This window comes from Nothobranchius furzeri, chromosome 1 (assembly GCF_043380555.1).
Source record: "Nothobranchius furzeri strain GRZ-AD chromosome 1, NfurGRZ-RIMD1, whole genome shotgun sequence".
NCBI lineage: Eukaryota > Metazoa > Chordata > Actinopteri > Cyprinodontiformes > Nothobranchiidae > Nothobranchius > Nothobranchius furzeri.
The window spans coordinates 40,653,779-40,681,548 of NC_091741.1; the positions used below are offsets into that span (position 1 = coordinate 40,653,779).

At 42.0% G+C, this 27,770-nt stretch overlaps 1 protein-coding gene across 1 annotated transcript in view; it reads right to left on the reverse strand.

The window, feature by feature from the left end:
- Positions 1 to 27,770, reverse strand: part of pawr (PRKC, apoptosis, WT1, regulator) — a 103,127-nt gene that overhangs the window by 24,606 nt on the left and 50,751 nt on the right. Inside the window, exons 3-4 of the mRNA XM_015961135.3 lie at positions 11,987 to 12,115; positions 4,608 to 4,642 (exon numbers count right to left, since the gene is read on the reverse strand). Of these exons, the coding sequence (XP_015816621.3) occupies positions 4,608 to 4,642; positions 11,987 to 12,115 (164 nt within the window). The remainder of the gene's footprint in view (positions 1 to 4,607; positions 4,643 to 11,986; positions 12,116 to 27,770) is intronic.

Below are 27,770 nucleotides of genomic sequence, written 5' to 3' on the forward strand. Positions count from 1 at the left end.
CCTATGTCTCCTGTCAGCCGCCGGTGTCATCTGGATGAATCACAACATCCTCCACGGCCCGGATCCGAAAGAGGGTCCACAAGAGTTCGGTGAGACAGAGCACGGTTTTAGCGTTTGATGCAGTTCTCTGATAAGACCTAAGTTTATCCAAACCATCACTTCACTCAGACACCTGTTTCTTCTTGAAGCAAAATCAGACTCACACACGCATTCATGTCACAACATTCTCAATCTTCATAAATTCACCAGAAGGTCTATTTGAGCAAGAACAGCATATAAACTGTTAAAAGATTGTCCCACAAAGTTGCCAATGTGATTGTTATTTCCTGTTTGTCAATTTTCAAAATCATTAGTTTAATTTGAAGAATTAAAACTTTTAATCCTTCAAACTTGTTTCCTCATTGAACTGAAACACAGACACTCAGATATTATCGGCAGTTTATGGATGAAAACAACCTTTGAGTCTTCTGAACAATATAAAATTTGGTTATTGATTTATTAAAATTAATATTCCGAATTAATACGTAGCATGGTTTCTCTTTCATAAAAGAGCATAAATCCATAACGCTACACTTGTTTCCGTTTACCGCGTCCTGGGGTCCACAGCATGGCCACTTTTGTAGTTTTATAAGCTGATAATTAAACTGAAGCAAACATCTTTACTGTGAACTAAATTTACTGTGTATCTTCATTCCTTTTGCAGTCCTTTTTCATTTGATTTTTACTACTGGGAAGTTAGAATTTCCTAGGAGAAAGCGAACGCACCATTAGCTGATAACAACGGTGGCAATGGAAGCTAACATATCAAGCTAACGTTATCTTAAAGAGTTTATTTAACTGCTGGAGCAGATTAAAACGATGATGCCTCACACTTAGATCGTTGTAAAGTGAAGCCAAACTTTAGAGCGCGTTCATGTTCTTCTAGTCGGAAATTCGGAGTTCCGAGGAGAAAGCAAATGTACCATTAGCGAAACGGAAGCTAACAAATCAAGCTAACGTTATTTTATTTACCTACCGGAGCAGATTAAGATGAGGATGTCTCACTTAGATCGCTGTCGCTGGTTTCATCATCACCCAGTTAACCATCACATTTAGTGAAGTGGACCCAAGCTTTAGCGTGCATTCTTTGCATGCTGCTCTGTTTACAACTGGCTCGCAGCGAGCGACGACATAACGCTCTTGCGCATGCGCAGCTGTCTTGGCAAGTTGTCGTTAAGAAGGACAGGTACCAAAACGAGGCACCGTTTCAAATGTCGTGAATCGGTGCTCGGTCAGTACTATGGAATTCGGTCGGTACCTTACAAAGTACCGAATTCGGTACCCATCCCTAGCCAGGGCACCTTTTATTTTTATTCTAATATCAGCTAAAGAAGAACAGAGGCTAAAATTGAGCTAACAATACTAACTGTGAATTAGAAGCAAATAGTTGGCTCTAAAAAAAATCTCAAGCTAATTGTTCCCATCACCAACAACTCGATATTGCAGTGAAATATAAGTCGATTGTGGTGTTTTACTTCTTTTAATGAGTCGTTCAGAACCATAACAGCAAGCTAACAGCAAGATAACAAACAAGCATACTTCCTCTAATGCTGGAGAAATATTACCGTTATACGTGTAGTAAGTGCTCCCTACTGTAAAACACCCAAGAGTTCTAACACCAGATATAACAATGTATTAATCTACTTATCAACTTACTGTGATTGACTCATCTTAGCTTTTCATCTAGAACCTTCTGGTGCTGATCCATAACTGGCAAGGACCATGATACTCATGGAATGGTAACGAGAAAGTAACTTTGGCTTAGAAAAACGAGCTGTAGTAGCCAAATTTGACCACAGGATGTCAGTCTTACTTCATTCTAACATATTGCACCTTTAACTTTCATTCAACTTTATGAATCTGTCAGGAGCCAAAGAAAGTCTTTATAATAAACATTAATCATTCAGAAAAATGCTGTAAGCTTAAATTTTTTTTATAAATAAATAAAAAATTTGTTTGACTGACAATAAACTTTCCTCAAACCAAGTTTTGTAAAAAAAAATAATGAAATGAAATAAATAAATTACGTTTACTTACAACTATAAAAATGATATTTCAAACAGTGGAAACTGAAATGTAAATATTTTTAGAATTATATCAACAGAAATGTGGCAAATGAAAATGTTGACTCTAAAATGTTTCCGTTTTTTCACAAGTTGATAAATTAAGTTTTAAAGGGCGGTGACGACTTTCAGAGTCAGAAGACTCCAAAGCGCTTTACACTCATCGACATATAAATATTGGACAATGGGTTTCCATAGTCTCCAATAACACATTTTTGAAGCTAAATGGGAGGTGGCCACCACCACCATTTTGACCGTGTCATAGGTTCCGTCAAGCCCAGACAATTCCACAAAAGGGAAGAGAGGTGGAGCTGAGGGTGGGGCTGTAAGGCTGGGATCAACTGACGACACCCGGTCGAACTAGCTACAAGTTAACCTGAAGCTAACCCAAAGCTAACGCAGAGGTGGGAGCTAAGCTAAAGGAGGTAGCAACCTAGCTACAACCGGAGATAATTGTGCACAACACCAGAGCTTCTGAGTCAGAGATACGCCGGGCTGACCCCTGGGTAAAACCGGGTGGAACACAGAGGTCTCCCGAGACCTCCACAAGCCAGCAGCCGCATAGCAGACAAGCGCCGCTGCGATCTGAGATGCGCAGAGCTGTCGGTGGGGAGAACCGAGTGGAAAGGTTCGAAGGTCCGCTCACCTGTTCACCGCTCAGACGTCCTGATCTTCGTCCTTCCTAGATCATCCAGCTGTAACCTGTTTCTGATGATGTCTTTAGTCCCGCTGTAACACTGATGCATCAGTCTCAGACGTCATAGAGCTCAGGTGTTATTAGAACTACCTGTGTGTGTTTACCACCCAGCTTCAGCTCTTCTGTGGTTGGGTCTGACCCAAGTTAGTAAATGTAAGTCCTCCATCAGGCTTGTGCCTCTCCTAGTGTCATTTTAAAGGATTTTATTTATGTATTTAACCATTACTAGATTAGCAGCAACAGAAATGCTGCTAAAAACACACAATTATGTGAAGCTGGAAAAATTAAAATGCTGGGCAAAATTACATTTATTTCTGTAATTTAACTAGACCGAGAGACCATTTAAAGGCTCGGGAACCTTTATAGGTGTTTCTATTTGCAATTTTAAATTTTAGCTGATTGGGGTCTTGTTAAATATCACACAGAGACCTTTAATAGTCTAGATTAGTTTAATGTTCCTGTTAGTAGTTCCTCCTGTTAAGTGCTTATTTATTTAAATTATTCAGGTTTATAAAAAAAACATTTGGACATTTTATTAAGTTCCAGTCAGTCATTTATATTTTTCTATTGTAGTAATTCTTGCATTCTTTAATGAAAAAAGTAACTAAGTAGTTATTTTTGTTGGTAATTAGTTACTTTTATGATCTTGTAACTCAGTTAGTAACTGAGTTACTTTTTTTGACAAAGTAATCAGTAACTATAACTAATTACTTTTTTAAAGTAACATTCCCAACACTGGTCCCAAAAAGAAAAACAACTAAAGTCACGGACAACAAAAGACACTTGAACGTAGAAAACGGCGACCGGTGTTCAGTGCTCTCGTTTCCTCTGGCAATGGGGGTTTCTGGTTGCAGTGGATGCGGATCCAGGAAAGATAGCCAAGGGGAGGCGTGAGTTCTTTGAGACCATGTTTGTGTTCTTAACCTAGTTGGTTTGCAGATTTGCTGTAACAACTTTAATGGCACATTTACTTTTATGAAAAGCAGAGCTAACTTGTGCAAATGGATGTTTTTTGCTAAATCAGACAGTGTTGTGCACTTCTGATCTTTTAGCCATGTTGTGCTGCCCAGCCCACCTGGCAGGTTATCCGTCAGAGACTCCCAGAGCGTCCAAGTGTAGCCAGGCCGGCTGATGGGAGCAGAAGCCATAATTACACGGACAGATTGAATGTCAGCTTGAAAACTGGGCTATAAGTCGGCCACAACTGCTCATTTCGGCTGCAAGTATCAGAAAACAAATACACAATGGAATGATATAATTTTCTTTGGTTAACTTGATTTTTAAGTATGAATGTAGACAAACAAAACAGAATGTTTGGTGCATAAATGTGCAAATCTGATTTAAAATGTGTTCTCACCATTTTCATTGTCCAGGTGTTTTGACCCAAACGTTTACTTAAACAGCAAAAAGTGACTGAAAATAATTTGTGGGTTGTTTGGCGGGAGGACTTTGGAAGCCCTTTATCACATGCCACAGCACACCTGACCAAACCGACGCAATCATTTCCCGCACAAAAGCGAGACATTTACTTTCAGCGCGTCCTGCCTGCCACAGCAGGGAAGTGATGGCCTGAACAAAGTGTCACAGGGCCAGATGGTGTCCTGTCAGCTACTGTTCAAAAAACAGCCATCATCCCTCCTGAACCCGTAGCAGCGAGAAATAAGCTGCACTGAAGGGAAAACACTGCAGTGATGCTTCAAAGGCATCCCTCTGACAGCTCCTGGAATAAGAACTCAGACTGGGGATTTTCAGCCTGACTTCTATTTGTTGTAATGATGAATAAGAAAAAAAATTAAAATGAGCCTCACCTCTTGTGGCGCCCACTTCCAGATCTGGGGGTGTCCTGGAAACAAAATAAAGTTAGTTTTGAGTTTCATTTGCACAGAAAAATGCATCAGCATATGTCAACTCTGTGAAATGGTGATACCAGGGAAAACAAACACATCTTAGGTAGAATTGACTCACAAATAGAAAAAAATTAGGGATGCAACAATACCCCTTTGTTCCAAACCGATACGATACCGATACTTGGATCTGAGTACTCGCCGATACCGACTGCTGATACCGATACTTCTACCGCGAACTAAAATGCAATGATTTGGAATACAGATTAAATTTTCTTCTCTGCTTTCAACAGGAAAAGACTGAGGTAGATAAAAAGTAAAATATATGAATCAAAAACATCACAAAGTAAAATATTAAGTGAACAGAAACGCCAATTTACAGTGAAGCCACTTTCAAGCAGCTGCATTGGTATCGGTTCCTGGTATCGGTTAACTTTTACCGATACTGGAATCGGTATCGGTGCATCCCTAGATAAAATGGCAACTATCAGCATTGGGAAGCCTTCAGGAGGAGTGTGAACATCCAGAAACGGCAGCTTAGATGGAATCTGTAGCCTCAAGTTGGGAAATGCAATCTTGTTTTGCAACATGAATGTCATTTTCACCCCATTTTTCCATTATTGTGAGAGCTAAAGAGTCTGAACATTGTTCAGATCCATATGTGGGTGAGTACAGAGTAAAGAGGCCTTGAAGAAAATGGTGCTTCCATGAAATATCAAGACAGTCACAGATGCTGTGGGATGAATCTCCTTTTTCTTGAGGTCCCGAGTTTGATTGAAGAGCCGTGACTCTGCGGCAGTCCATCAGTCAGAGCTTGGCTTTCCCATCTCTCTGCACACAGCAGCCTCTCTGTCTCAGTGACACCATCCTGAAGATGAATCCTGACCTTCATCTTTTAGGTTTAGGTCTGAAAACAGTTTGGAGCTACTGTGGCTCTTCAGCCCACTGCTGAAATAAAAATAGAAACCTGGTTCGGACCAATCTGATCCGTTTTAGTGACTGCCTACAGCAGCTCTAGCTGGTGAAGTTTTTCCACAAACAGGAATCAATTATGAAGCCGACAGATGGCGTTCCTAAACAAGAGATCAATCCATCATGTGCAGCCTGGATCTGAACCTATAAGAAATCCAACGAAGCAGCAGATGAGTAAGAGACTGTGGGGATGAGGATCTTCTTCGTTTTTTTAGGCTAATGCAGCTGAACATGGTCTTTGTTACCAAGGGTGTCGGGGGTAAAGCTTATACAAATGCAGGAAATTATGCAAGTCAACCCAAGTTCTAATGCAAACCAATGAGAACGTCTAGCTAGGGTTGTCACGGTAACCAGTGTAGCGGTAAACCCCGGTAAAAAAGTTGACAATAATAATAACCGTCTTGTTTTTAAAAACTATATTATCTCGGTGGATTACCGTGGCTGTGGTGTAGGCGCGGTGACCCTTACCAGCCACCGTATCATCTGCTGAAGTTGCCGGCAGCACATGCGCACTTTGTTGTTTACAACCAAAACTTTCTTGAAGCTAAAGCTGAAATAATGGCCAAAGGAGGAGACGGCAGCGCTCAGGACATTTATTATCCCTCAAAGAAGACAAAGTGGGAAGTACGGGCACTTTTTGGATATTTGAAGAATGCCGAGGGACAGCTGATAGAAGACGGCTATCCTGTTTGCAGCACGTGCAGAAAAAGTGTCTGTGAAAGGCAGCAACGCTTAAAATCTCATGACACATCTGTGTGACCATCACCCACAACTCTACAGTCAACGCAAGGCAAGCTAACGTTAACGTTTTAGCTAAAATGCGTGATCCGAGGATTTGGGTTGAGGGAGAATGCAACGAGTCGCTATATAAAGCAGCCGCAGCGCCGCTACCTGCATATAAACCGTGTCGCGGACACAGCCATGTTGAAATGACGCTATGCATTACGGGGCTCCCAGGGGCAGATAAGAGTTGGTCTCTCTCCGAGAATAATTATGAATTTAACAACGATTACTGCCTGATGACATTTTCCCACATCTGCAAAGCTCACTGGAAGGACACAAACCGAGGACAACATTTTCCTGATATAGGGTTTATTACTCAAGTAAGGGTAAAAAAGTATTTGATTAGAAGGCTACTTGAGTATTGAGTATCATCTGATCTAATATTTTTAAAATGATGACATCAAACAGACAAAAAATAAGAAGTTATGGGCAAATATTGGTATTTTAAAGACTAAAGAGAAAACATGTAAACAAATAAACAACATAATTACAAAATAACACATTTTAGGTAAAATTTAAACACAAACTGAGGACAATATTTTCCTGACATACAGGGTTTATTTAGCTGTCTGAAAATGTAACAAGTTTAAAAAAATACCGCAATAATACCGAAAACCGTGGTAATTTTGGTCACAATAACCGTGAGGTTACATTTTCACACTGTGACAACCCTACGTCTAGCAGAAAGAAACAGTTTTACACATTCAGAAGTATGCGTACAAATAAAGACGCAGTCTAAATGTAAATGTGTGTTTACTGCCTTGCTTCCACAGTCCTGAGGAACAGGAGTTGTTGCATAAACAAGCCTGAATGTGCAACTTTTCATTTAAAGCAACCAGAAACCCTCCTGTTGTGTCATCGTTACAAATAATATTTAAAAAAATAAATGCCCCGAAATATCACTGAAAAAAATCCCCTAAATATGCGACTAAACTAACAAACAGCAAACTTCTGTCCTCTTTAAGGTTTTTCATCGCAGCACATTTGTTGTTGCTTAAAATGTGGAATCAAACTCAAAACGCCTTGCTTGGACTTTTATGGCCTGCTGCCGCCCATCATTTATGACTTGACAGCTTGTTAAATTCAAAAAACTCTTTGGTTAAAGAAATCTTTGGCATCCAACCTTATTCTCAAAGATCACAGCACTTGGACTAGCATAGAGGATGTAAATTTCCTTCAAAAGTCTTTAATAAGATGGATTTTAAAGGAAGCTCTAGGTGGGACAGAAATTCCTGGATCCTATGAAAGCCAAAATGGAGTGATGATAACATTTTACTGACACTTACAGCTTTTTGGATGATTTTTCTGGTAAAATGATTCCATCTTAGCCTCCCGGCTCTATCGTTAGACGAGATGTTTTGCAGCACTCGCACAAATTTTATTAAGAGTCTGTCAGTTTGCTGCCAGCTGGAGAAAAAGACGTCAAAGTGCCAGTCTCAGGCACGCTGAAGGTGAAAACATGACAAGTCTTCACTCTTAAGCACCTGTAGAGACTCAACCTCAGCGTGTTTATTCTACCTGGTGCCTTTAATGCCCCGAGAGCAAAGGGGATTTTCTGCAACTGCATCCTTATTTAATTAAAGTTGTGCCCCCTTTTTATTTATTTTTTATTCCTGCTAAAGAAATACTGATGATGGCTGGACTACGCAGTTCATGAGATCCTGATCAGACGTGTCTGCATCACCAAATCTTGGGTTTTATGGATGTTCCTGTAAATATCACGAGGCTGATAGAAAACGTTCTGCATCAGCACCACGTCTGGACTGAAAGGTGGTCATTAAAAATGCAGATTTAGCTCATTAAGTAACACTAAATTGTTCTTAAAACGCTAATCTAGAGCTTTAACGTTATAAACTTGACCAGTTTCACACCTGACACCACTTTGTCGCCATCTACTGGCCAGATACTGAACAGTTTAGCGGAGCAGGAAGGCGGGGGCACTCTATCTGCTTCATGACTGATAGCTTTAATGCTAGCAGTTAGCTTTTTCAGTTCGCCGATGGTCATTAAAAAGCAGAAGAAGAAAAGGAAGTTTGCTTTTCTATTGGCATAATGACAGAGCCTGGAAGTAAAAGTAAGACAGTAATGTCTTTAAAGGGGAAGCAAAGAGCTAAAACCAGAGTGAACATCGGTGCAGCCTACGCTAGTTTGAACGAGTTAAAGGAGGCTACAAAATCACGGACTGATGGTGACCTGGCTTTGTTGCTACTGGACTTGTAAGTAATAATGTTTTTCTCTAGCAGTGTGGATCTTTTTACTTTGTGGTTTATTTAATTATTAGTTGGCTCATGTTAGCGTTGGCTCATTGTTAGTGCTAGCTACAGCAGGGTTGTCTACGACAGTTGTAATCCCACTTTGAACCAGCAGGGCAGAGGAGCAGGAAACTGCTCAATGTTACATTAAAGTGGCTAGGTTTATATCATCAGCACCTTTCCTGCTCCAGGTGAGACAGAAATCAGGCACAAACGAAACTCTGAAGATCCAGAATTATGTTCTGCAGGTTTCTGGCAGCAGAATCAGAGAAACAGTTTTTTTTTTACACGGTAACCAGGACCACATGCCTGCACAAATGCATGACATAAATCCTGCACAACTGTTCAGAATTGTTTATCCATGATCGAAAATATGATATTTTATTCCAATGACCTGCATTTGACTTCAGTTTGACCTGCAGGTTTTTGGCTTAACTTTTGTTTGGAGAATGCTCTGAAACCTGGAGGGACGGCTAAAAGCCACTCACTCCCCAGGAGACGAGGAATTGAGCTTCTTTTGAAGACTTCCTGTGCAGAAGTCTTCATTCCAGTGAGGAAACCAGTGCTGTAAGTCATTGTGGGCCTGCCTTAGCAATCACTTGTCTCCTCGTGAGACGTGGGTCCTGTCAGGAACAACCCGTTCTGATTTTACACGCGACAGACTGACAACTGTGTGGTTAACCCTCTGGGAAAATGCATCGTTGCTGCTTCTGAACAACCTGCAACAAGATAAAAATCTGCTTTAAATCAGTGGCATCAGATAGTCCAGGCTAGCTGCATCTGTTTTGTGTAAAGAAACGGTGAAATCAAATGTTTCAAACGAGTTCCTGCAGATGAACCAGATGTGTAGCAAAGCTAAAGAGGTTCAGTCGCTGTTTGTTTACTCCATCTAAATAGTCAAATCTCGTGTTTTTGACTCTTCCTTATCCACACCACATCTCAGCAGGTACCGTCACAATATTGCTGTTAGCGTGGCTCTCATGTGCGTTTTTCATATGCAAGCCTTCGCTTCGTGTAAACAGCCTCAGACAGTTCCAGCCCAAAACAAAATAAGCCTGCTGAAGCACAACAGCCAATCCATCTGGAGCCAGCCCTCATCCACACAGTTATCACACGGCGGAGGATCCATCTGATGTTTCGGCTTTTTTCTTTTGAAACAGCAATTTTCATGTCAGTCAGGAATACAAACAAAGGATTTTTTTTGTCAACGTTACACAGCTGGAGACATTTCAGACCTTTTCTGTGCTCCGTTTCTTATCGGAAATCAGTGCGAGTGCATTTGAAGCTGGCCTGAAATGACATGCTGCTTTCCAGCGTATAAACATCTCTGGGAACGTAACTCAGAGGAATACTGCAGGCAGTTTTTTATTCATTCATGCTTCCTTCTATTAGTAGGAAGAGCAGTCAGTCTCTGGAAATGTTATTATTTAATTAGATCATCACCTCTGTTGGGAAAACTTTAGGAAAATATTTTCTTCATTGCTTCTCGCACACCGTCAGAGCTGAAACAGGCCTTCAGAAACAGTTTGATGGATTATTCAGTCCAGATCAACTAAACAGAATGAAATGACTGTTTGCCACCAAAAGTCATTTCCCCCTCTCCTCTGACACAGAACTAGTCTGCATGAGATATGGCCTCAAGGTCTCATGCATTTGTTATAAAACTGCTTCTTTTCAGCTCAACAGAAGAATGAAGAAAGGACTCTCTCCTTTTAATTAATCAAAGGACTCTATTTTAATAAAGCTAATCAAACAAAGTGTTAGTCAATAAATAAGATGTGACCAATCTGTGAAATCAAAATATTAATTACTTTATTATAATCCTATAGAATATATTAAGTTATATGACTTTACAGGTTTCCACTAGGACTGATCTCACGTAGCGTTAAAAAACATGACACATTGTTTTACTGATCCAATCAGAATCTGCCAGATCTGACGGAGGCGTGGTTTTGGTGGTACTTGGTAAATCTGTCATCTTTTCATTTGACCATAAACCAAAACATCCGAAGTATAAAACTATGCCCACGTCATCTCTAATGCCAGTTCAAAGCGTTCTAGAGAAGTTGACGGAGTGGCCAATCCGTAACTTTCCTCTTCAGCCAAAAGAACCAACGACAAGCTGGATAAAATCTGTTGTTCCAGCTGCTGCAACGGTTCCTTTCAGAATAAAAGCTGAACCATCAAGACCCAGGTTTGGGTCTCACCAGACGCCAACAAAATTTTCGTGACCCGGAAGTATCTCAAGACTGGTGGTCGGCTGCCGTGGCTGTTTCTACAGGCTCCGGCTCCATAAGGGTCACGCTGGACCACTACACCACCAGCTCAGTGTCCTAGTGGTAGAGTGTCTGCCCTGAGACTGGGAGATCAGGGTTCGATTCCTGGTCGGGTCATACCAAAGACTTTGAAAAAAATGGGACCCAATGCCTCCCTGCTTGACACTCAGCATTAAGGGGTTGGATTGGGGGGTTAAACCACCAAATGGTTCCCGAGCGCGGCTGTGTCTGCAGCTCACCGCTCCCCCTGGGGATGGGTCAAATGCGGAGAACAAATTTCACACACACATCAGTGTGTGTGACAACTAATGGTACTTTAACTTTAACTGATCTCGACGGTGACTTCCGCTACGGGTAGACCAGCAAATGGCATTGAATGTGTTTATGAATCTCCTAACTAAAGCTTAAAGCGAAGACATCACCTTCATTTCCCATCAGAACTAATCGCTTCTTCGGAATTGCTGGTTCTGAACAACATTCCACATCACACCATTCTCCGTCTCATTCACCTTAGTAACACCATACATTTAGTGTTAAAGTTTGTCTAGTTTAATTTGTTTAGCAATAAATCTTTAAACTTTTAAGCTCGACTCTCTCGTCTGTTGTCTCTGAGTGAATACGAAGCTGTTATCTAATCCCTGCAATAAAAAGTTCCAATCTTCTGGTTTAAAATAACCCAACAGATCCATAAGGTTGATTGAATATTTCCTATGGAATCCTACGCCTTATGGCTTATTAAATAACATGTAATTTAAATCATTACAACAGCTAAAATATATGTAGATATTTTAGAAATCAGATTAAGACTGTTTATTATGGAAATATTTAGCTGTTTTTCCATTAGAGGGTAGATGATTATACCACCAAAGGTTGGAAGACCACGTGGCTTCTTGCTTGTAACAACTTAGCAACACTGAGACACCTTTTGACACCAAACCAGCTCCTGAGCTCTTCTGGTGTCTCCCTGTGCAACAATGCCTCTGTTTGGCAGCACAGAAGCAACAACCTGATGGATTCTGACCAACAAACACAATAAAACCAACATGTCTGAACTTTTTACCAGTATGTATCCAGCAGCGGGGTCGGCTGTCATGGCCTCATTATGGAACGTGTTGGCTAGGACCAGCTCGTCTTCGTCCCTTCTGTCCTTCACCCCCGCGTCATCGTCATCGTCCAGCTCATCCAGGCTCTGGCAGACACCAAGAATAAACACAAGGATAGAAATGACATCAATACTACACGAGCAGAAAAAGTACAAAGCAGAAAAGTACAAATGAAGCTTTTTCTTTTTACAAATCTGAATATTTCCGTTTCATTTTTCAAAAGCACATAATCACCACTTAGATTTTAATAATAGTTACAAGTTGTTTATGTTGGGATTAGAGGGCGCTTAATGATTTCCCTTGCAAGAAAAGACTAAAATCACCAAATAATTTCAGTGGGAGGCCAGACAGCCAAACACACGGACCAGCCACAGAGCCATGGTGACTGTAAACAGGCTGAACTCCATATTTGCTTTTGCATTAGTTGTACATGGATGTGAGAAGATGCCAGCATGTTTAGTCAGCTTCAGAGCTCCACACATTCCTCCCCATCGTCAGCGATGGCCACATTCAGGATGAGCTAGGCGGAAAGGTAAGGAAGGAAGGTTTTTCAGCGGATGGCAGCTGAAGGATCCGAGCAAACCTTAAACGGTGTTGGGCCAAGCTGAAGAAATCAAAAGTCAAATGTAGAAAAATTAAGCACAGCCACTGCTGGAGTGGAAATGGAGAAATTAGCCGCGGTTGTAAGACGCGCTGCATGCCACAGACCAGCAAATCAAATCAATCAAAGACACTTTATTAATCCCAGAGGGAAATTAGAGTTTCAGTACACACAATTCAGAGATCAGACATACATGGGCAAGACACATGACAAGAATTGGTGACTGTGGTCATTCACAACCCTGAGTCGCGCTACCTTAATAGAGATAAGAGGGTAACATGATTGGTTCAGGTGGAGGGAAAAAAAAGGCACTTCAGAGCAGGCAGGCGTGGTCTCAGCAACCACAAGTTACGTGGAGCCTGTTGGTATGCATTTCTTTTTGTCTTTAGCTCTGCAGAGCCTTTACTGCAGCACACAAATTCTGAATATTTGCACAACTTGTTTATTAAAGGTGAAGTATGTAAGAATATAGTGCGTTACAGTGAGAAAATCCTACAAGAGTAATGTTTCAGTCATTTTGGAAGGAAGGTTATTCTGCAACATTTCATATCCAGCTGGCTGCGGGGATGGTCAGTTTTTCCCCTTTCAGAACACAGAAAGACGGGACGTAACTACCGTTTACCATCAGTGAGCGTGGGGGTGCCGTGTCTCCCGCGAGCTAATACTGCAGGCCCCACTATTGTAATTTGACAATGGCCAGCAAAGAGCTCCAGAGTTGTTTAAAGAGGTTGCAGTAACCAGATTTCACCACAGGATGTCATTCACTTCATTTCTACATAATGCACCTTTAAACGTCTTGAAATGATGCGCGATGGTACATTTCACCCCTCATGTCAAGTGAGAGGCCAAACTGAGACAGAAATGCTCATCTGAAATTGCAGACCCATACCGGTCCAGGCCGGCTGTTACGTGCCGTGCCCCTTTTGGCCACAAGATGGCCTCAGTGGCTTCTGCCTCGCCCGTCTCCCAGTCCCAGCTGTTGGGAATCATTAATCAGGGAGCAGCTGTTAAAAGCTGCTCTCCTGCCCATAGTTTCTGAGAAGGTCCAAGGGTGGTATAGACTCTGCAGAGTTTGTACTATTCTCTTCTCCTCGTTCGCTGTTGGTACAACTTGTTTGCTTGGTAGACTTTGGTATTTTGACTTGTTTTGATATTTGGATTTAGAATTAGATCTTTTGGCTATTTGACTTCGGACCGGCTTTAGACTTCGACTTTGGAACACCCTAGCTCTTCTTAGTCTCGGTGTTTATTCCCATCCCCTTTTGGGTTGGTGTTTTCCGTTCTCCCCTTCGTTTGTCTTAGATAAGCTCCTTTTGTTTTTGTATAAAGGGATTCCTTTTAATGTTGTAAAGATTCATTTTGTAATAAATCCCTTGCTTTTTTAGCGACACAGCACTCTTTATTATTTATCCCACACACCAATTTTATTACTCCCCTCCTCATCTCTCCTAGAGAGCCGGGGACGTAATACCGGCCGACGATGACCCGCTCCACCCCGTCCCAAACCCTGCCGTGGAAAAGAGGCATAGCTGTGCCACTTTGTACTGGACCATCTATAGAGGCTCACAGTAAAGACTGGAAGACCAGTTACAAGGGTGTTGCAGCATGTTAAAGAAACCATTTAGATTTTTCTCAAAGAACGATGATCACCAGTGCATTTTTTATTTCTGATCAACAGAAAAATGATGATTCGAGAGTAGGGCAGCAACGATTCGTCGACGTTGTCGACAAATATTGACAATGGGAATAGTTGAAAATGAATTTTATTGTCGACGTTGTCATCAGACGTGTTTTTTCCGACCGAGTGAGGCATCTCACTTCATTACAATCTCTGCCGAGTGTCGCACATGCGCAATAGCTTCTCTGCTGAGCGTCAACTAACAGAAATGTCCAACACAGCAGCTACGCGTACCAAAACATCTAAAGTTTGGGAGCATTCCAGCCTGGATTCGGCGAATAAAAAGATGACCTGAATTATTTGCAAAGCAGTCCTCGCGTATCACGGCAGCACCTCGGTGATGCATGAACTTAAAGAGAAAGCACGTCGGACAGTTGAATGAACCAGAGTCTGACTCACCTCGGTAAGATTTAAATAACAGGAAAGCCAACATGTTTTGTTTAAGATGTAAATTTTTTTAACGTATTTTCGCTTTTAAAAAAGAGATTTAATGTTATGTCCGACTGGGTCTGACAAAAGTATTTTAAATTTATTTACGCATTTATGACTGTACTGACTGATCACTGTGCCTAATTGGTGTAAGACAGGATATTTTTATTTACTTTTAGTATGAACTGGCCGATCAGCAGCAACGTTCAATAAAATATGCATTTTCCATTGAAGTACCCATCTTCCTTGTGTTTATTATTATTTTTCACATAATTAAAGCAATCTCATGCTAAATTTAAGAAAATTTTAAGAATTATCCAATTAGTCGACTAATCGTTTCAATAGTCGGTGACTAGTCGACTATTAAAATAGTCGTTAGTTGCAGCCCTATTCGAGAGGTACACCTTTCCACGGGAAACACCTGTTACTGCAGGTGTCAACTGGTGCCTTGCAATGTTAATTAGAAATGGACAGAAACAAAAAAAAATATTCTTTTCTCTTCCAATAAGGTCAATCACCCAATAAACTGACTACTCGCTTATTCCAATCACCCGCTGATTTTTGTTGCATCTGTAATTATAGAAATCTTTTAACGTTTAAAGACAAAAAAATAGAATAAAAAACAGAAAATTCTAACATTTGCTCTCGCAGCAAATCACCTTTCTCTTGTTAAAAGCTCCGACACTCAAGGGAGACTTTATTTTCTCAGAATTTTTGTTAGTTTGGATGTGGGTTTAAATTATAAATAAGAAATGTGGAGAAAAAAACTAAGCAAACAATCATGAGGATGGGAATGTGGGTTGGGAGTTGGCTCGTTTTAAGAGGATTCCCATTTTTAATTATATTTATCTGGACTGATCAGACATTTCCTTGGGAAAAACATTTTCTCCCACCAAGAAAACATTGAAACAAGTTTTCCCATCTAAAAACCTTTTATTTAGACCGACAGGCGAGCGATTCCATAATAACAGCAGTTTTGACCTTTGGCTCAACAAAACCAGGGCTCGCCTCCTAACCCACACAGGACACGATTAGAGTCACCGGCAGAATCTCGGAGGATCTTTAACACAACACCAAACTCAGACGGACCACGGCGCAACAACAGGAAAGACGTCAGCCCGCACTCTCGTCCTCCTGGAGACAGACAGGATTGTTGATTGGTGCAATGTCACTTTAAAATAGAATAACACAAAAGGAAAAATCCCTTTGGCAGAAAAGATGGAAGTTAGGTTGCATTAATTTGGCTGAAGAGAAGATTAATTATTATTTACTTCACCCGGAAACGTGCACAGATTCAGCTTCCTGTTTGCTGAGTGAACGTGCCACATAGTTACACGGGTTCATGGGCGTGTGAGGACACTCCAGTGTGATATTAGGAAGAAGAAGAAGAAAATATCATTTCTACAGCGCCTCTCAAGATAAAAATCACGAGGCGCTTCACAAAAACAAAAAAATAAATGTAAAAATATAAAAAAGCATTTAGAAAATGTTTAAAAAATATATTTAAAATGAGGAAAAATAGGCAATTGTGATTTAAAAAAAATGTTAAGAAAGAGAGAGAGTGAACAGGAAAGAGGGAAATCAGTGGATCCTGAGGAAGGTGGAATAGGTGGGGAGAGCAGAATAAAGAGAGAGAGGTGAAGAAGGTCATACAAAAGCCAGCTTGAACAGGTGAGTCTTCAGCTGCTTTTTAAAGGAGACCACTGAGTCCACTGATCTCAGGCTCAGGGGGAGAGAGGTCCAGAGTCTGGGGGCCACAGCAGCAAATGATCTGTCACCTTTGACCTTTAGCCTGGTGCTGCACAACCAGTAGGCTTTGATCACTGGTCCTCAGGGACCTGCTGGGGGTGTAGGGACTAAGAAGATCACCAATGTAAGATGGTGCTTGTCCATGTAAGGCCCTATAGACCAGAACCAGGATCTTGAAATGAACCCTGAAGTTGACTGGCAGCCAGTGAAGCTGGAGGAGAAGCGGGGTGATGTGGGTGTGTTTGGAGGACTTGGTCAGAAGCTGAGCACAGGCATTCTGAACCACCTGTAGACGGTTCAGGGAGGTTCTGCTCAGACACGTGAAAAGAGAGTTACAGTAGTCTAAGCGTGAGGAGATGAAGGTGTGGAGAACTGTCTCAAGTTCAGAGCAAGACAGAATGGGACTCAGCTTAGCAATGTTCCTGAGATGGAAGAAGGAAGAGCGAACAAGAGAACTGACATGAGAATCCAAGGTGAGAGCTGGGTCAAAGGTCACGCCAAGATTCCTGACAGAAGGTTTGGTGTGAGAAGCAAGCTGACCAAGAGAGTCTCTGACTTTGGGAACCAGCTTGTCTGGGGCACAGATGAGGATCTCAGTCTTATCTTCATTCAGCTGTAGAAAGCTCCCAGCCATCCAGGAGTCTAAGCAGGTTTGTAGGATTGATGTCTAATATGAGGAGAGGTCAAGACTAAGGCTAAGCCCCCAAAACGCCACCGAGCAAACTAACTTTTCTGGTTTCACCCTGCAGGGCAACAAAAATAGTGCCTTCTCGGCCCCCCAGGAGTTAAAAATCAGCTTTACAAGGTTAACAAGGAATGCAGTTTTTTGCAAAGCCTTTCCTTCCAAATGGTTTATCAGCAGTCTTTGTGGAAAATCCCAACTCTTTAGCTGGTTTCACTCATCCACTGCAGCTCTGAGAACTTCTGGAGACACTACAACGCAAAGGAGCTTTAATGGCTCGTAGAGTCGCTGCCTCATACTGTTTTCTGCTGACCAACGTGCTGTTTTCTACTTCGAATGCCTTCAGAAGCACGAGGTAATGACAAAACCACAAAAATCCACCATCATCCATCATTCAGAGCACTTTGTGAAGAAAAGCCATCTACACTATAATCTCTGAATCCCATCCGGACAGTCGTCTGCTCCAGGAACTATATGGTATATTAGGTATTTTTGCTGTGAGAGAACTTTTCAGCAGGAGCTCAGGAGGTAGAGCGGTTTGTTCAGCAATCAGAAGCTTGTAGGTTTGATTCTGGCTCCCACCAGAGAATGCTGCTGTTGTGTCTTTGGGCAGGACACTTAGCCCACCTAGCCTGCTAGTGGCGGTCGGAGAGACCGGTGTCCCCAGTGTTCAGCTGTCTCCCTTCAGTCAGTGCGCACCAGGGCAGCTGTGGCTACATTGTAGCTCATTATTACCCATGTGTGAATGTGGGATGCAACGATACCCCTTTTTTCCAAACCAAAACGATACAGATACTTGGATCCGGGTACTCGCAGATACCGATTACCAATACCGATACTTCTACCACACAAAAAATGCTATGATTTGGAATACAGATTTTATTTTCTTCTCTGCTTTCAACAGGAAAAGACTGAGGTAGATAAAAAGTAAAGTATATGAATAAAAATCATCACAAAACTAAAATAATAGGTGAACAGAAATGACAAGTTACAGTGAAGCCATTTTCAAGCAACTGCATTGGTATCAGTTCCTAATATCGGTTAACTTTTACCAATACCGATAATGTAATCGGAATCAGTATCAGCACAGATACCGATACTGGTATCGGTATCAGTGCATCCCTATGTGAAGCACCTTGGGGGGTTGTAGAACCCTTAGAAGGTGCTATACAAATACAGGGCATTTCTATAGAAAGGGGCAAAGCTAAAGGGTTTGCACATGTAGCCATGTTTTTGGTGCTTTCAACACCATTCAGCCGTCTTTACTGCAGCAGAAGATGGGGGTGCAGGAGTTGAGGGACATCTGACTGCATGGACCTCACCAGCAGGCCGTGAGGCAGCGCAACTGCATGCCTTACCCCAAAATTCCACTATCTCCGCTTCGCCCCCGCTTTCAGCTGCCGCTCGCTTCCGAACTCAAATTATACTACACCCGTTCTACAACGGGTCCGCCGGAGACCTGAGGAGCACAAACAGGCATGCGTGGGATTTTTGAGATCTTGCGATACAGTCCGATCAATAAATGCGGAAGTTAGATCCAAACACCCGTTGTGTGGGAGAAGCATCGAAATGAACTGTTTAATCTGCCCATCATTTGTGTTGAGAGATCAGCAGTGTTTGGATCAACAAAGGGTGAGTACTTTGATAGTAGAAACTGTATTTATGGCTTATTTTTGTGCATTTAAAGTTCAACCGCCATTGATGGTTGTTAAAAGTTGTTAAACTTGAGCATATGAAACAAAAAACGCTTTTTGTTTATCGATTTATTGTGAAATAACGGAAGTTATGCTTGCTCCCTTTCCTTTTGGGCGGTAGTGATTTCTGTCCATTGACTGCGGAGGTGCTCCGGCGTACGGCAAAAAATAGAATTTATCCTATTTTTGCCGGATGGCGAAACGGCGGGCAACGCACTACGCCGCACGGCCGCAGTAGTGGAACAGCTCTGATTAACTACAACGGGACCATTTTTGCTGCGGAGTTCATACCGGAGCGGAGCGGAGATAGTGGAATTTTGGGGTAAGGCATGTGTGAAGTTCTGGAGCTCCGCAGGGTACGGTGCTCTCACCCTTTCTATTCACCTTCTATTGCTGAAGTTTACAACAACAGCCTAATGACTTTGTTTACATGTGTTTTTCCTATTATCCAAGTGCCTTAAAGGCCCCATGTGTGAAATCCATTGAAATCATGATGAAACATATGTGACTCTTTAGCGCCATGCAGTTCAGAGAAAGCATTGCAGCTACCGTGGCTCACTCATGAGTTTGACAGTACAATTAATTTCCAACCTGTGTAGCCTAACCCACACAAAGCTTAAAACAGGCTACTCGACCTCTTTAAAAAACCATTTATAATTATGACTGTTTTATCAACCTACCAGTTCTGAAGAAAGCAAGCTAGTTCTGTTCTTGAAGCTGTCACGATTCACACACGGAGGAGGGGTGACGTCAGCCGGGAGGTCAGGTGTTGTGAGAAATTGTGTTCCCCTGAAATATTCTTTCCCTCCATGTCGGGAAATCACACTTCTGGCTATTTTCACAACATTTGTGATAAACTTTTATGGGAAAATGATGTAATGTAATATAATAATGTTATGCTTGTTATTTTTTTTATCTGTATTTTCTCCTAAAAACAATAGAAAAGATACAGTAAAAACTTTCTTGTTCACTCGTTTGCAGCAAGCTTTATCATTTTTGAAAGTTATGTAAAAAGATGTAATCTCACTCAGTTTAACCATCTTTTATTTGAGGTAGTTTAGTCCTCATAATGGACAATAAGTTCTGTGGACTTGGAAATATTTGCTCTTGACTGCCAAAGGGAAACAGAATATTTCAAGGGAACATGATTTCCCACAACACCCGTTTCACGCGACTCATGGTGCTCTCAAGATAAACAAGCTGGCTGCCACTACCAGCTTATATGGATATGGAGTGATCAGTGGGTGATCGTTAGCCATGGCTGGTGAAGGAGTGTTGGTGAGCCGGGGACATGCTGGACATCAAGTTAACAATGATGACTTATCCACCAGCTAATCGTGGCTCATGGCTAGCGTGGTGGAGATTGGCGTCAAAAGCTACCAAGCTACTAGTTAGCCATGGCTAGAGCCGGGGAGATGCTGTGTGTAAACTCCCACGGATTACCAGCAAAAGGAGACCCAAGTCTAAAGGTAATGTTTGAGAAGAAGCCCTCTGTGTTGGAGCGTCTCAGTAATGCGTGGAGAACTACATCGCATTAGTAGTGTTGTGGAGATAAAGTAAAAAATGCTGCTTTAGCCACTGGCTAGCGCATGAGCGCTGGAGCATGTTGGGCGAGACGGTAGGCTGCAGGAAGAGAGACTTGAGTAGAAGGACTTTGGAATAGACACGTTGGGACCGGGTCGGGAGTTCTGGTACGGACACGTTGGGACCGGGTCGAGAGTTCTGGTACGAGGAAAAGATGAATGAACAACTTGAGGTTAGTTTGGGAGTCAGAGACTCTAATCGGAGGCTAGCGTCCAGCTACTAGCGGGCGGGGGTCTGAACATATGCAGCTTCCTTGTGTTGGACATGATGAAGAACTGACAAATTTTCTGTGTCTTTTGATTTAGTTGTTTTTTATTCAAACTAACAAGTACAGCAACGTGTAGCTATTGTTTTCTATTTCTTAGCTGAATTAGCAGACTCCATGCTTCCAGGGTGCACTGCTGCCCTCTGCTGGTTCTTTCAGGTTACAGTCATAGTCCAAACGGGTAACGTGGAGCTCGTATGCCCCTAGACACCTACTGTATTTTAAGATGGTGGATGACCATGGAGCGTCGACCAGTTTATGTGTACAGGGTTTCCCCCAGAAAATGAGTTAAGCCGTCGGGGGGGGGTGGGGGGGGTGGGGGTGGGGGGAGGGGTCGTGCGCGCTCCTCCGTGAGAGCGGGGGTGGGGTGTTGCACACGTTCCGCTGCTGTTTCTCACCAGTATCAGCTGATGGAGTGCTCTAGTTTCGTTGTGCCGTTGTGTCAGCGGACACGGTAGGGTCGGGGAGGGGGGCGGGGCATGACGCTTAGCCTGGCGGGCGGCCAAGCAAAGCCTGGCGGCCGTCAGGCTTATAAAGCGCTGGCGGAAACCCTGGTATATAAAAATGTATAATTCCAAGTTGGGAGGAATATTTAAAATTGATGGTGAGAAATATTAGTGAAAAAGGACACGTTTGTGAACTGGAAACACAAGATTTGATAATTAACTGGTAAAAATATCACACACTAGGCCTTTAAGCAAATGAATTTCCCCAGTGTGGGATCAATAAAGTCTACTCTATTGTTTTCTATTCCTTCTCTATGAACATCTCCAACTTCTTGTTAGCAATCTTCCAAACTCAGAAGATTTTTCTTCCACACGTACGAGTGTGGACAGACCTTGCCATAAACACTTCAGAGGTTTTGATTTTATTAGGGAAGTGGTTTTGCAAATCCTTCCTCAAACTAAAATAAATAAATAAATAAAACAACATTTTTTTCTGTATTAAGCATCATTCCTCCTAATATGGAGCCTGTCAGCTATGAAAATATTGCTTAAAACAAAATGTGGGATTTTGGGAGTTATGTGGCTCCCAAAAACAATTACATTGAACAGAAGTTTGCCTGTGTCAACATGACGTGAACTCTGCAGTGACTAACCACTTAGCTATGCACAAACTTCCCTGATATGTTGAATTGGGGACCTCTAGAGTTTGTTTTGGACAGAAACGGAGCTCAGACTTCTGTCTAGTGTTTCAAATTGCTTTGCCTTTTCTTTTAATCCAAATAAAGAGAAAGGGAGATCTATGTGCTTCCATATAAGGGAACTGGTGTGTATTTTTCTGGCCACTTTCTAACCCTGGTTCAGCCAAAACGAACAGAAACGGACGTCCTGTTTGACTTCTTAGGCTTGAATGTTCCAGAAAAAGAACCCAATAGAGAGCATTTGATAGACTGATCTAATAATTCTCTTGAATACACTTCACTTTCTTTGAACCATAACATCTGTTTTTAAAATTTCACTAGATGATTTTCATACGATGCTTGGACCCACAGTCTGTGTGAATGCACAAAAGTGCGGCCAAAACTACATCAACATCTATTCCTGACGTGCTTCCTGTTTACAAGAAGTTTGCAGAAAACACACAAAAAAAAAGTGATCTGCTCTGCTGCAGCAAGCTGAAAGTGTAAAGCAGCGACATCTGGAGCAGAGCTTCACGGTCTGATGGAATGCTTGTTGTGGTTGGAAAATGTCTTTTGGGAGGAAAAGCTTCATCTCTGGGTGCAGGAATGCATCAAAAGCCCTTTCTCCAGGCTGAGAGCTTCAGGCTCTGGCATTTCACCTCAACATGTCTGGGAAGGGGATCCTACAAGGTGGCGGAGCAAACGGGTGATGAGCAATGAAATATGTTAAAGCATCACAAGTAATTTATTATTACTGTTCATACTCAAAATTAACTTACTTATGAGATTGTATTTGATCACATTTTCATTATCTTTCTCCTGTTTTTTTATTTTTTATTTTTAAAACACATGAAGCTGCACTGTGCATCATCCAGGTATTGGATGTTCTCCTAAAAACAACAACTTAGATGCTATTAAGTTGCAAAAATGTTTGAATTAATGCAAAATGCTGCGCAAGAGCAAAATACGAAGACAGACACACAGACATGTACAGCAGCCAATGTTGCAGAATCAATACAAACACAGTGCTAATTGTTTTTGGATACCATATTTAGTATTTTTGTAGAAAATTTATAATCTGAAACTAATTTAACCAGTAAAAGAAAATTAAAACCAGCTACAGATAATTTAAAGTTGCAAATGTGGACACCAGACATGTGATTTACACAAGGATCTCTAACTTATTACTCAGCCCTATCGGAGTCTGTGTCTAACGTGGAAGTGGATAAACCTGATTTAACCAACGTCCAACCGACAGTTCCAATAAAACACTAATATTCCATACATGCTGTTTGTAACAGTACCAGTGAGCCGTCCACTCAATCTTCAGGTTCATCTCTAAGCAACCGAAGAGCACCTCCACCGGAGGTTCCCTCAAGCAGGGGCATTCATGCTGGTGTGTATTAATCACCCGTCACTCGCTGCAGAACATGGACTTCATTAGGATGATCCATTAGAAAAGAGAGGAACTTCAGCACTGATTAATCATGGCTGCCAGTCGGCTCAGGTGACGGCGGACAGGAACGGGGGTGTACAGGAAGCCAGGAAGCAACACCTCAGAGCTGATTAATTCCCCTCTGACCAGAGCCAAGGTCGAACCCAGAGGTCTCCTACTTCCGAGCGACATCAAAAAGGAACATTTCACTTTTACTCAAATTCACAAATCTCTATTTTACCATACCATACCAACTTTATTTCTATAGCACAATTTAAGACACAGCGTGAGAGCTGACTAAAGCGCTGAACAGGCAGGATCAATAAAAACTAAAAGAAAAAAAAACAATAAGACAAAACACAACAATAAAAACTACAAAATCATAATACGATAACATGAATCACTGTAAAAACCAAGTCATAAAAATAGGTTTTTAAACGAGATAACTGTATTGGGCAGTGACTTCCAGAGCATGAGGGAAGCATGGACAAACGCACGTTCACCTCGTGATTTGTAGGACATCCGGGGAGTGCAAAGCAGTAGGCGGTCAGCTGACCTCAACATACGAGTAGGTACATGGCGAGTCAGCAGGTCGGACAGATAAGGAGGATCTAGGTCTTGTAGGGCTTTACAAACAAACATCACCATCTTAAAACACACACTAAATGTGTTGGGGAGCCAGTGAAGACGTTCCAGGACTGGTGTAATAAGGCTATGTCGTCTAGTGTTCGTTAAAAACCTACCAGCGGCATTTTGGGCAACCTGCAACTGGTTTGGGGCAGAGACAGGAGTTCCAACTAATAATGCATTAGCGTAGTCCAAGCGAGAGGCGATGAAAGCGTGGATGACTGATTCCAAGTGCTTCCTCTTTAAGATCGGTCTTAAACGAGATAGGCGGCGTAACTGATAAAAACAAGACCTCACCACTGAGTTGATCTGAAGAGTCATTGAGAGGTTGGCATCCATTTTTACCCCGAGGCTTATTACACACTGCTTAGGGTTTAGACCATCAAAAGTGGAATGAGAGCCAGAAGGATTGCGGGTATCAAAGACAATGGGCTCAGTCTTTAAATCATTCAACCTGAGCAAATTGGCAGCTAGCGATGGGTACCGAATTCGGTACTTTTTAAGGTACTGACCGAATTCCATAGTACCGACTGAGCACCGATTCACGTCATTTGAAACGGTGCCTTGTTTCGGTACCCGTCCTTCATAACGAGAACTTGCCTAGACAGCTGCGCATGCGCAAGAGCATTATGTCGTCGGTCGCTGCGAGCCAGTTGTAAACAGAGCAGCATGGTAGAAAGAACGCACGCTAAAGCTTGGCTCCACTTCACTAAATGTGACGGGAAACTGGGTGATGATGAAACCAGCGACAACGATCTAAGTGAGACATCCTCATCTTAATCTGCTTCGGTAGGCAAATAAAATGTTTAAGATAACGTTAGCTTGATATGGTAGCTTCCGTTTCGCTACTGGTGCATTCGCTTTCTCCCCGGAACTCCGAATACCCGACTAGAAGAACATGAACGAGCTCTAAAGTTTGGCTTCACTTTACTAAATGCGACGGGTGATTGGGTGAAGATGAAACCAGCGACAACGATCTAAGTGTGAGGCATCATCGTTTTAATCTGCTCCAGCAGCTAAATAAACTGTTTAAGATAACGTTAGCTTGATAAATTAGCTTCCATTGCCACCATTGTTATCAGCTAACGGTGCGTTTGCTTTCCCCTCGGAAATTCTAACTTCCCAGTAGGAAAAATCAAATGAAAAAAGACGGTAAAAGGAATGAAGATACACAGTAAATTTAGTTCACAGTAAAGATGTTTGCTTCAGTTTAATTATCAGCTTATAAATCTACAAGGACGATGTTAAAATACAAACAGTTGTATGTTATTTATCGTGATATTTATCAAATATGGTTATATATTGAGAAAAATATAAAAGAATTAAAATATTAAACACTCAAAAGTATCGAAAATTGGTACCGTTAAGTACCGGTGTCGATTCCTAGGTACCGGGAATTAGTACCGAATCGATTCAAATGTCAAAGGTACCCATCCTTATTGGCCACTACAATATTTACAATATTTTCTTCATCGATAAACTCTTTATTTGCAGAAAGATTCCTTCTGTTAAATTTCCGTTTTGTCATTTTTTTTCTTCCACTTTCTTCATTTTGGGCGACATTTATGTGTTTCCCATGCTGATAAACTACTTATATAACCAGAAGTAGACAGAATTTTTTTTGCTTCAATGTATTTTTGTGCTGGAGGAGCATCCGAGTGTTGCGTTCTCTGACCAAACCTAAAAAAACTCCTTGACCTTTATTTAACAGGAAAAATCCTCCAAGACCAAAATCTTTTATCAAGTTCGGGCAAATATGGCAGCATAATTATTTTAAACAGACCGTGACTGCGCTAATATTTGCAGAAAAGGACAAGCCTGGGAAAAGTGAAAGCTAAAACTGAAAGCTTTATTGGGATTACATCTTTTAGGAATCACAAAACTGAAACTGCTGAAACTCTGAAGGGATTCAAAAAGCCATTTTCAGTGGATTGAAGTCGGAACGGCACACCAGGAGTTTCTGTGATGAGGTATGTTGAGGACAGAATCAAGTGAGGAGGAAAATTATTCTCAAACACCAAAGTTTGAGTTTTCCTCAAACCCTTGAGCTCCCCTCTCTAAAACACTATATCCTTAGACTTAATGTCTTTCACTCCAAGCTGCATTTTAATTAACACTAAACCATAAAACGAGTTCCCTTCACAGCAAACAAACTACAGGCTCGCTGGCTGTGATGGCCGAGCCAGAGAGCATCATCAGCATTCCTCTGCATGTGTCAAACTCAACCCGAGTCCTGAGGGCAGAGCCGGGCTGAGATCTGTGGCTGTCTGCAGGAGCTCTGATGCATCTGTGGGAAACAACATTGCTGCTCAGAGTTTGCCAGCCTTGTTCTGTGCTTTAATAGCGTCAGCTGTGGCTTGGAGCAGGAGCAGGAGCAGCAGCTTCAACGAGGCTCGGAAGGAGTCTGAGAGAGTTTTATGTATGCAGGTTTGCAGGGGAGCATTTGCAGACGCTGTGCAAATGGGTCTTTACGAGCCCAAGCCACAGACCTCCACAGACAACCACGAGGCCCCTGCTGAACCCTCCACTCAGGCATGTGGACCTCAAAAAGCAGTAAGTACAGAACTGCACAGGATCCGAACCCCTCGGCTGTTCAAGAAGTGTCACAATCTACACGGTAACTGATGAGCATCTTCATTTTGGTGACATAATTACTCCAAGGCTTAGAGCAGGGGTCGGCAACCTTTCCCCATCAAAGAGCCATTATTACCCGTTTCCCACAGTAAAGAAAACACTGAGCCACAGCAGCCGCAGCGTTGTGGGCGGGGCCTACCCTCTGACAGCAGAGAGCTGCTTTAACCGATCACAACAGGTGACAGCAACCAATACCGGTCGCTCTTGTACCTCAAAGTTATCTTTCAACAGAAGATAATTAATAAAACAGTTTGTATAAAATTGATCCAAAAGTCATAGCCCGTCTGTGCTACAATATTTAGATTTTTTTTCACCCTGCTAGCGGTTTTAATGGTTGAGCAGGTGACGCTTTTTGAGGCATCACACATAACTGCTCTGTCTCGTTTGACTGTTGTAATTAAACGTTGTACTGAACTAAACTTTGCATTAAACATTGTTGAAAAGGTAAGAAAAGGCAATTAGTTATTTTTCCTCGTTTACACTGATGGAGGTAACGGTGCAGTGTGCGTGGCTCTGGTGTTCATCAGGTTTAATGTTTCTGTTTGCAACAATCTTCACTAGAAGGTAAAACGGTTAAATGACACTGACCCGATGTTTCCCGTATTTATTTTGACGGAGAAATCTGAAGCCTGCAGACGCGCTGACATTTTAACGCACATCGTGGAGGTAGCCACATCAATCAGGAAAAGATTCCCATCAGAACATCTGAGATGGACACTGAGCTCAGTGCAGCTCACTGTCAGCGCACGCGTAACGTGGACAGCGAGCTGAAGATAGATCGGGGGCTTGGAGCGTATCACAGAACCAGAACCATGTAGGAAGATTCTGTGTTTTCTAAACCCGGTCTCTCAGAGACTTGTCACTTAAAAAATGTTCCCTGATTATGAATCTTTGGCTAAATAGCGCTTGTTCCTGTCTCCAACACTGCGACGCATCCATGAGCCTTTCTGAGGAACAGTCCAGAATCTGTTCTTCAGCTCAGAAAGCTCCTAGAGACATTTGATTACGCACAAGCAGGTGACCTGTTCACGTTTACGCAGACAATTTTTAAATTTAGAACTGGCTACAGATGAATACATGACTAAAATACATTGTAATTAAATATTCCTTAATTAGTTTACAAGCAGAGTCTAGGGAGTCGCATCAGATGGATGAAAGAGCCGCGGGTTGCCGACCCCTGGCTCAGAGGATTCATGGAATAAAAATAGTTCTGCTTTCCAAGGAAAACCACTTAACTCAG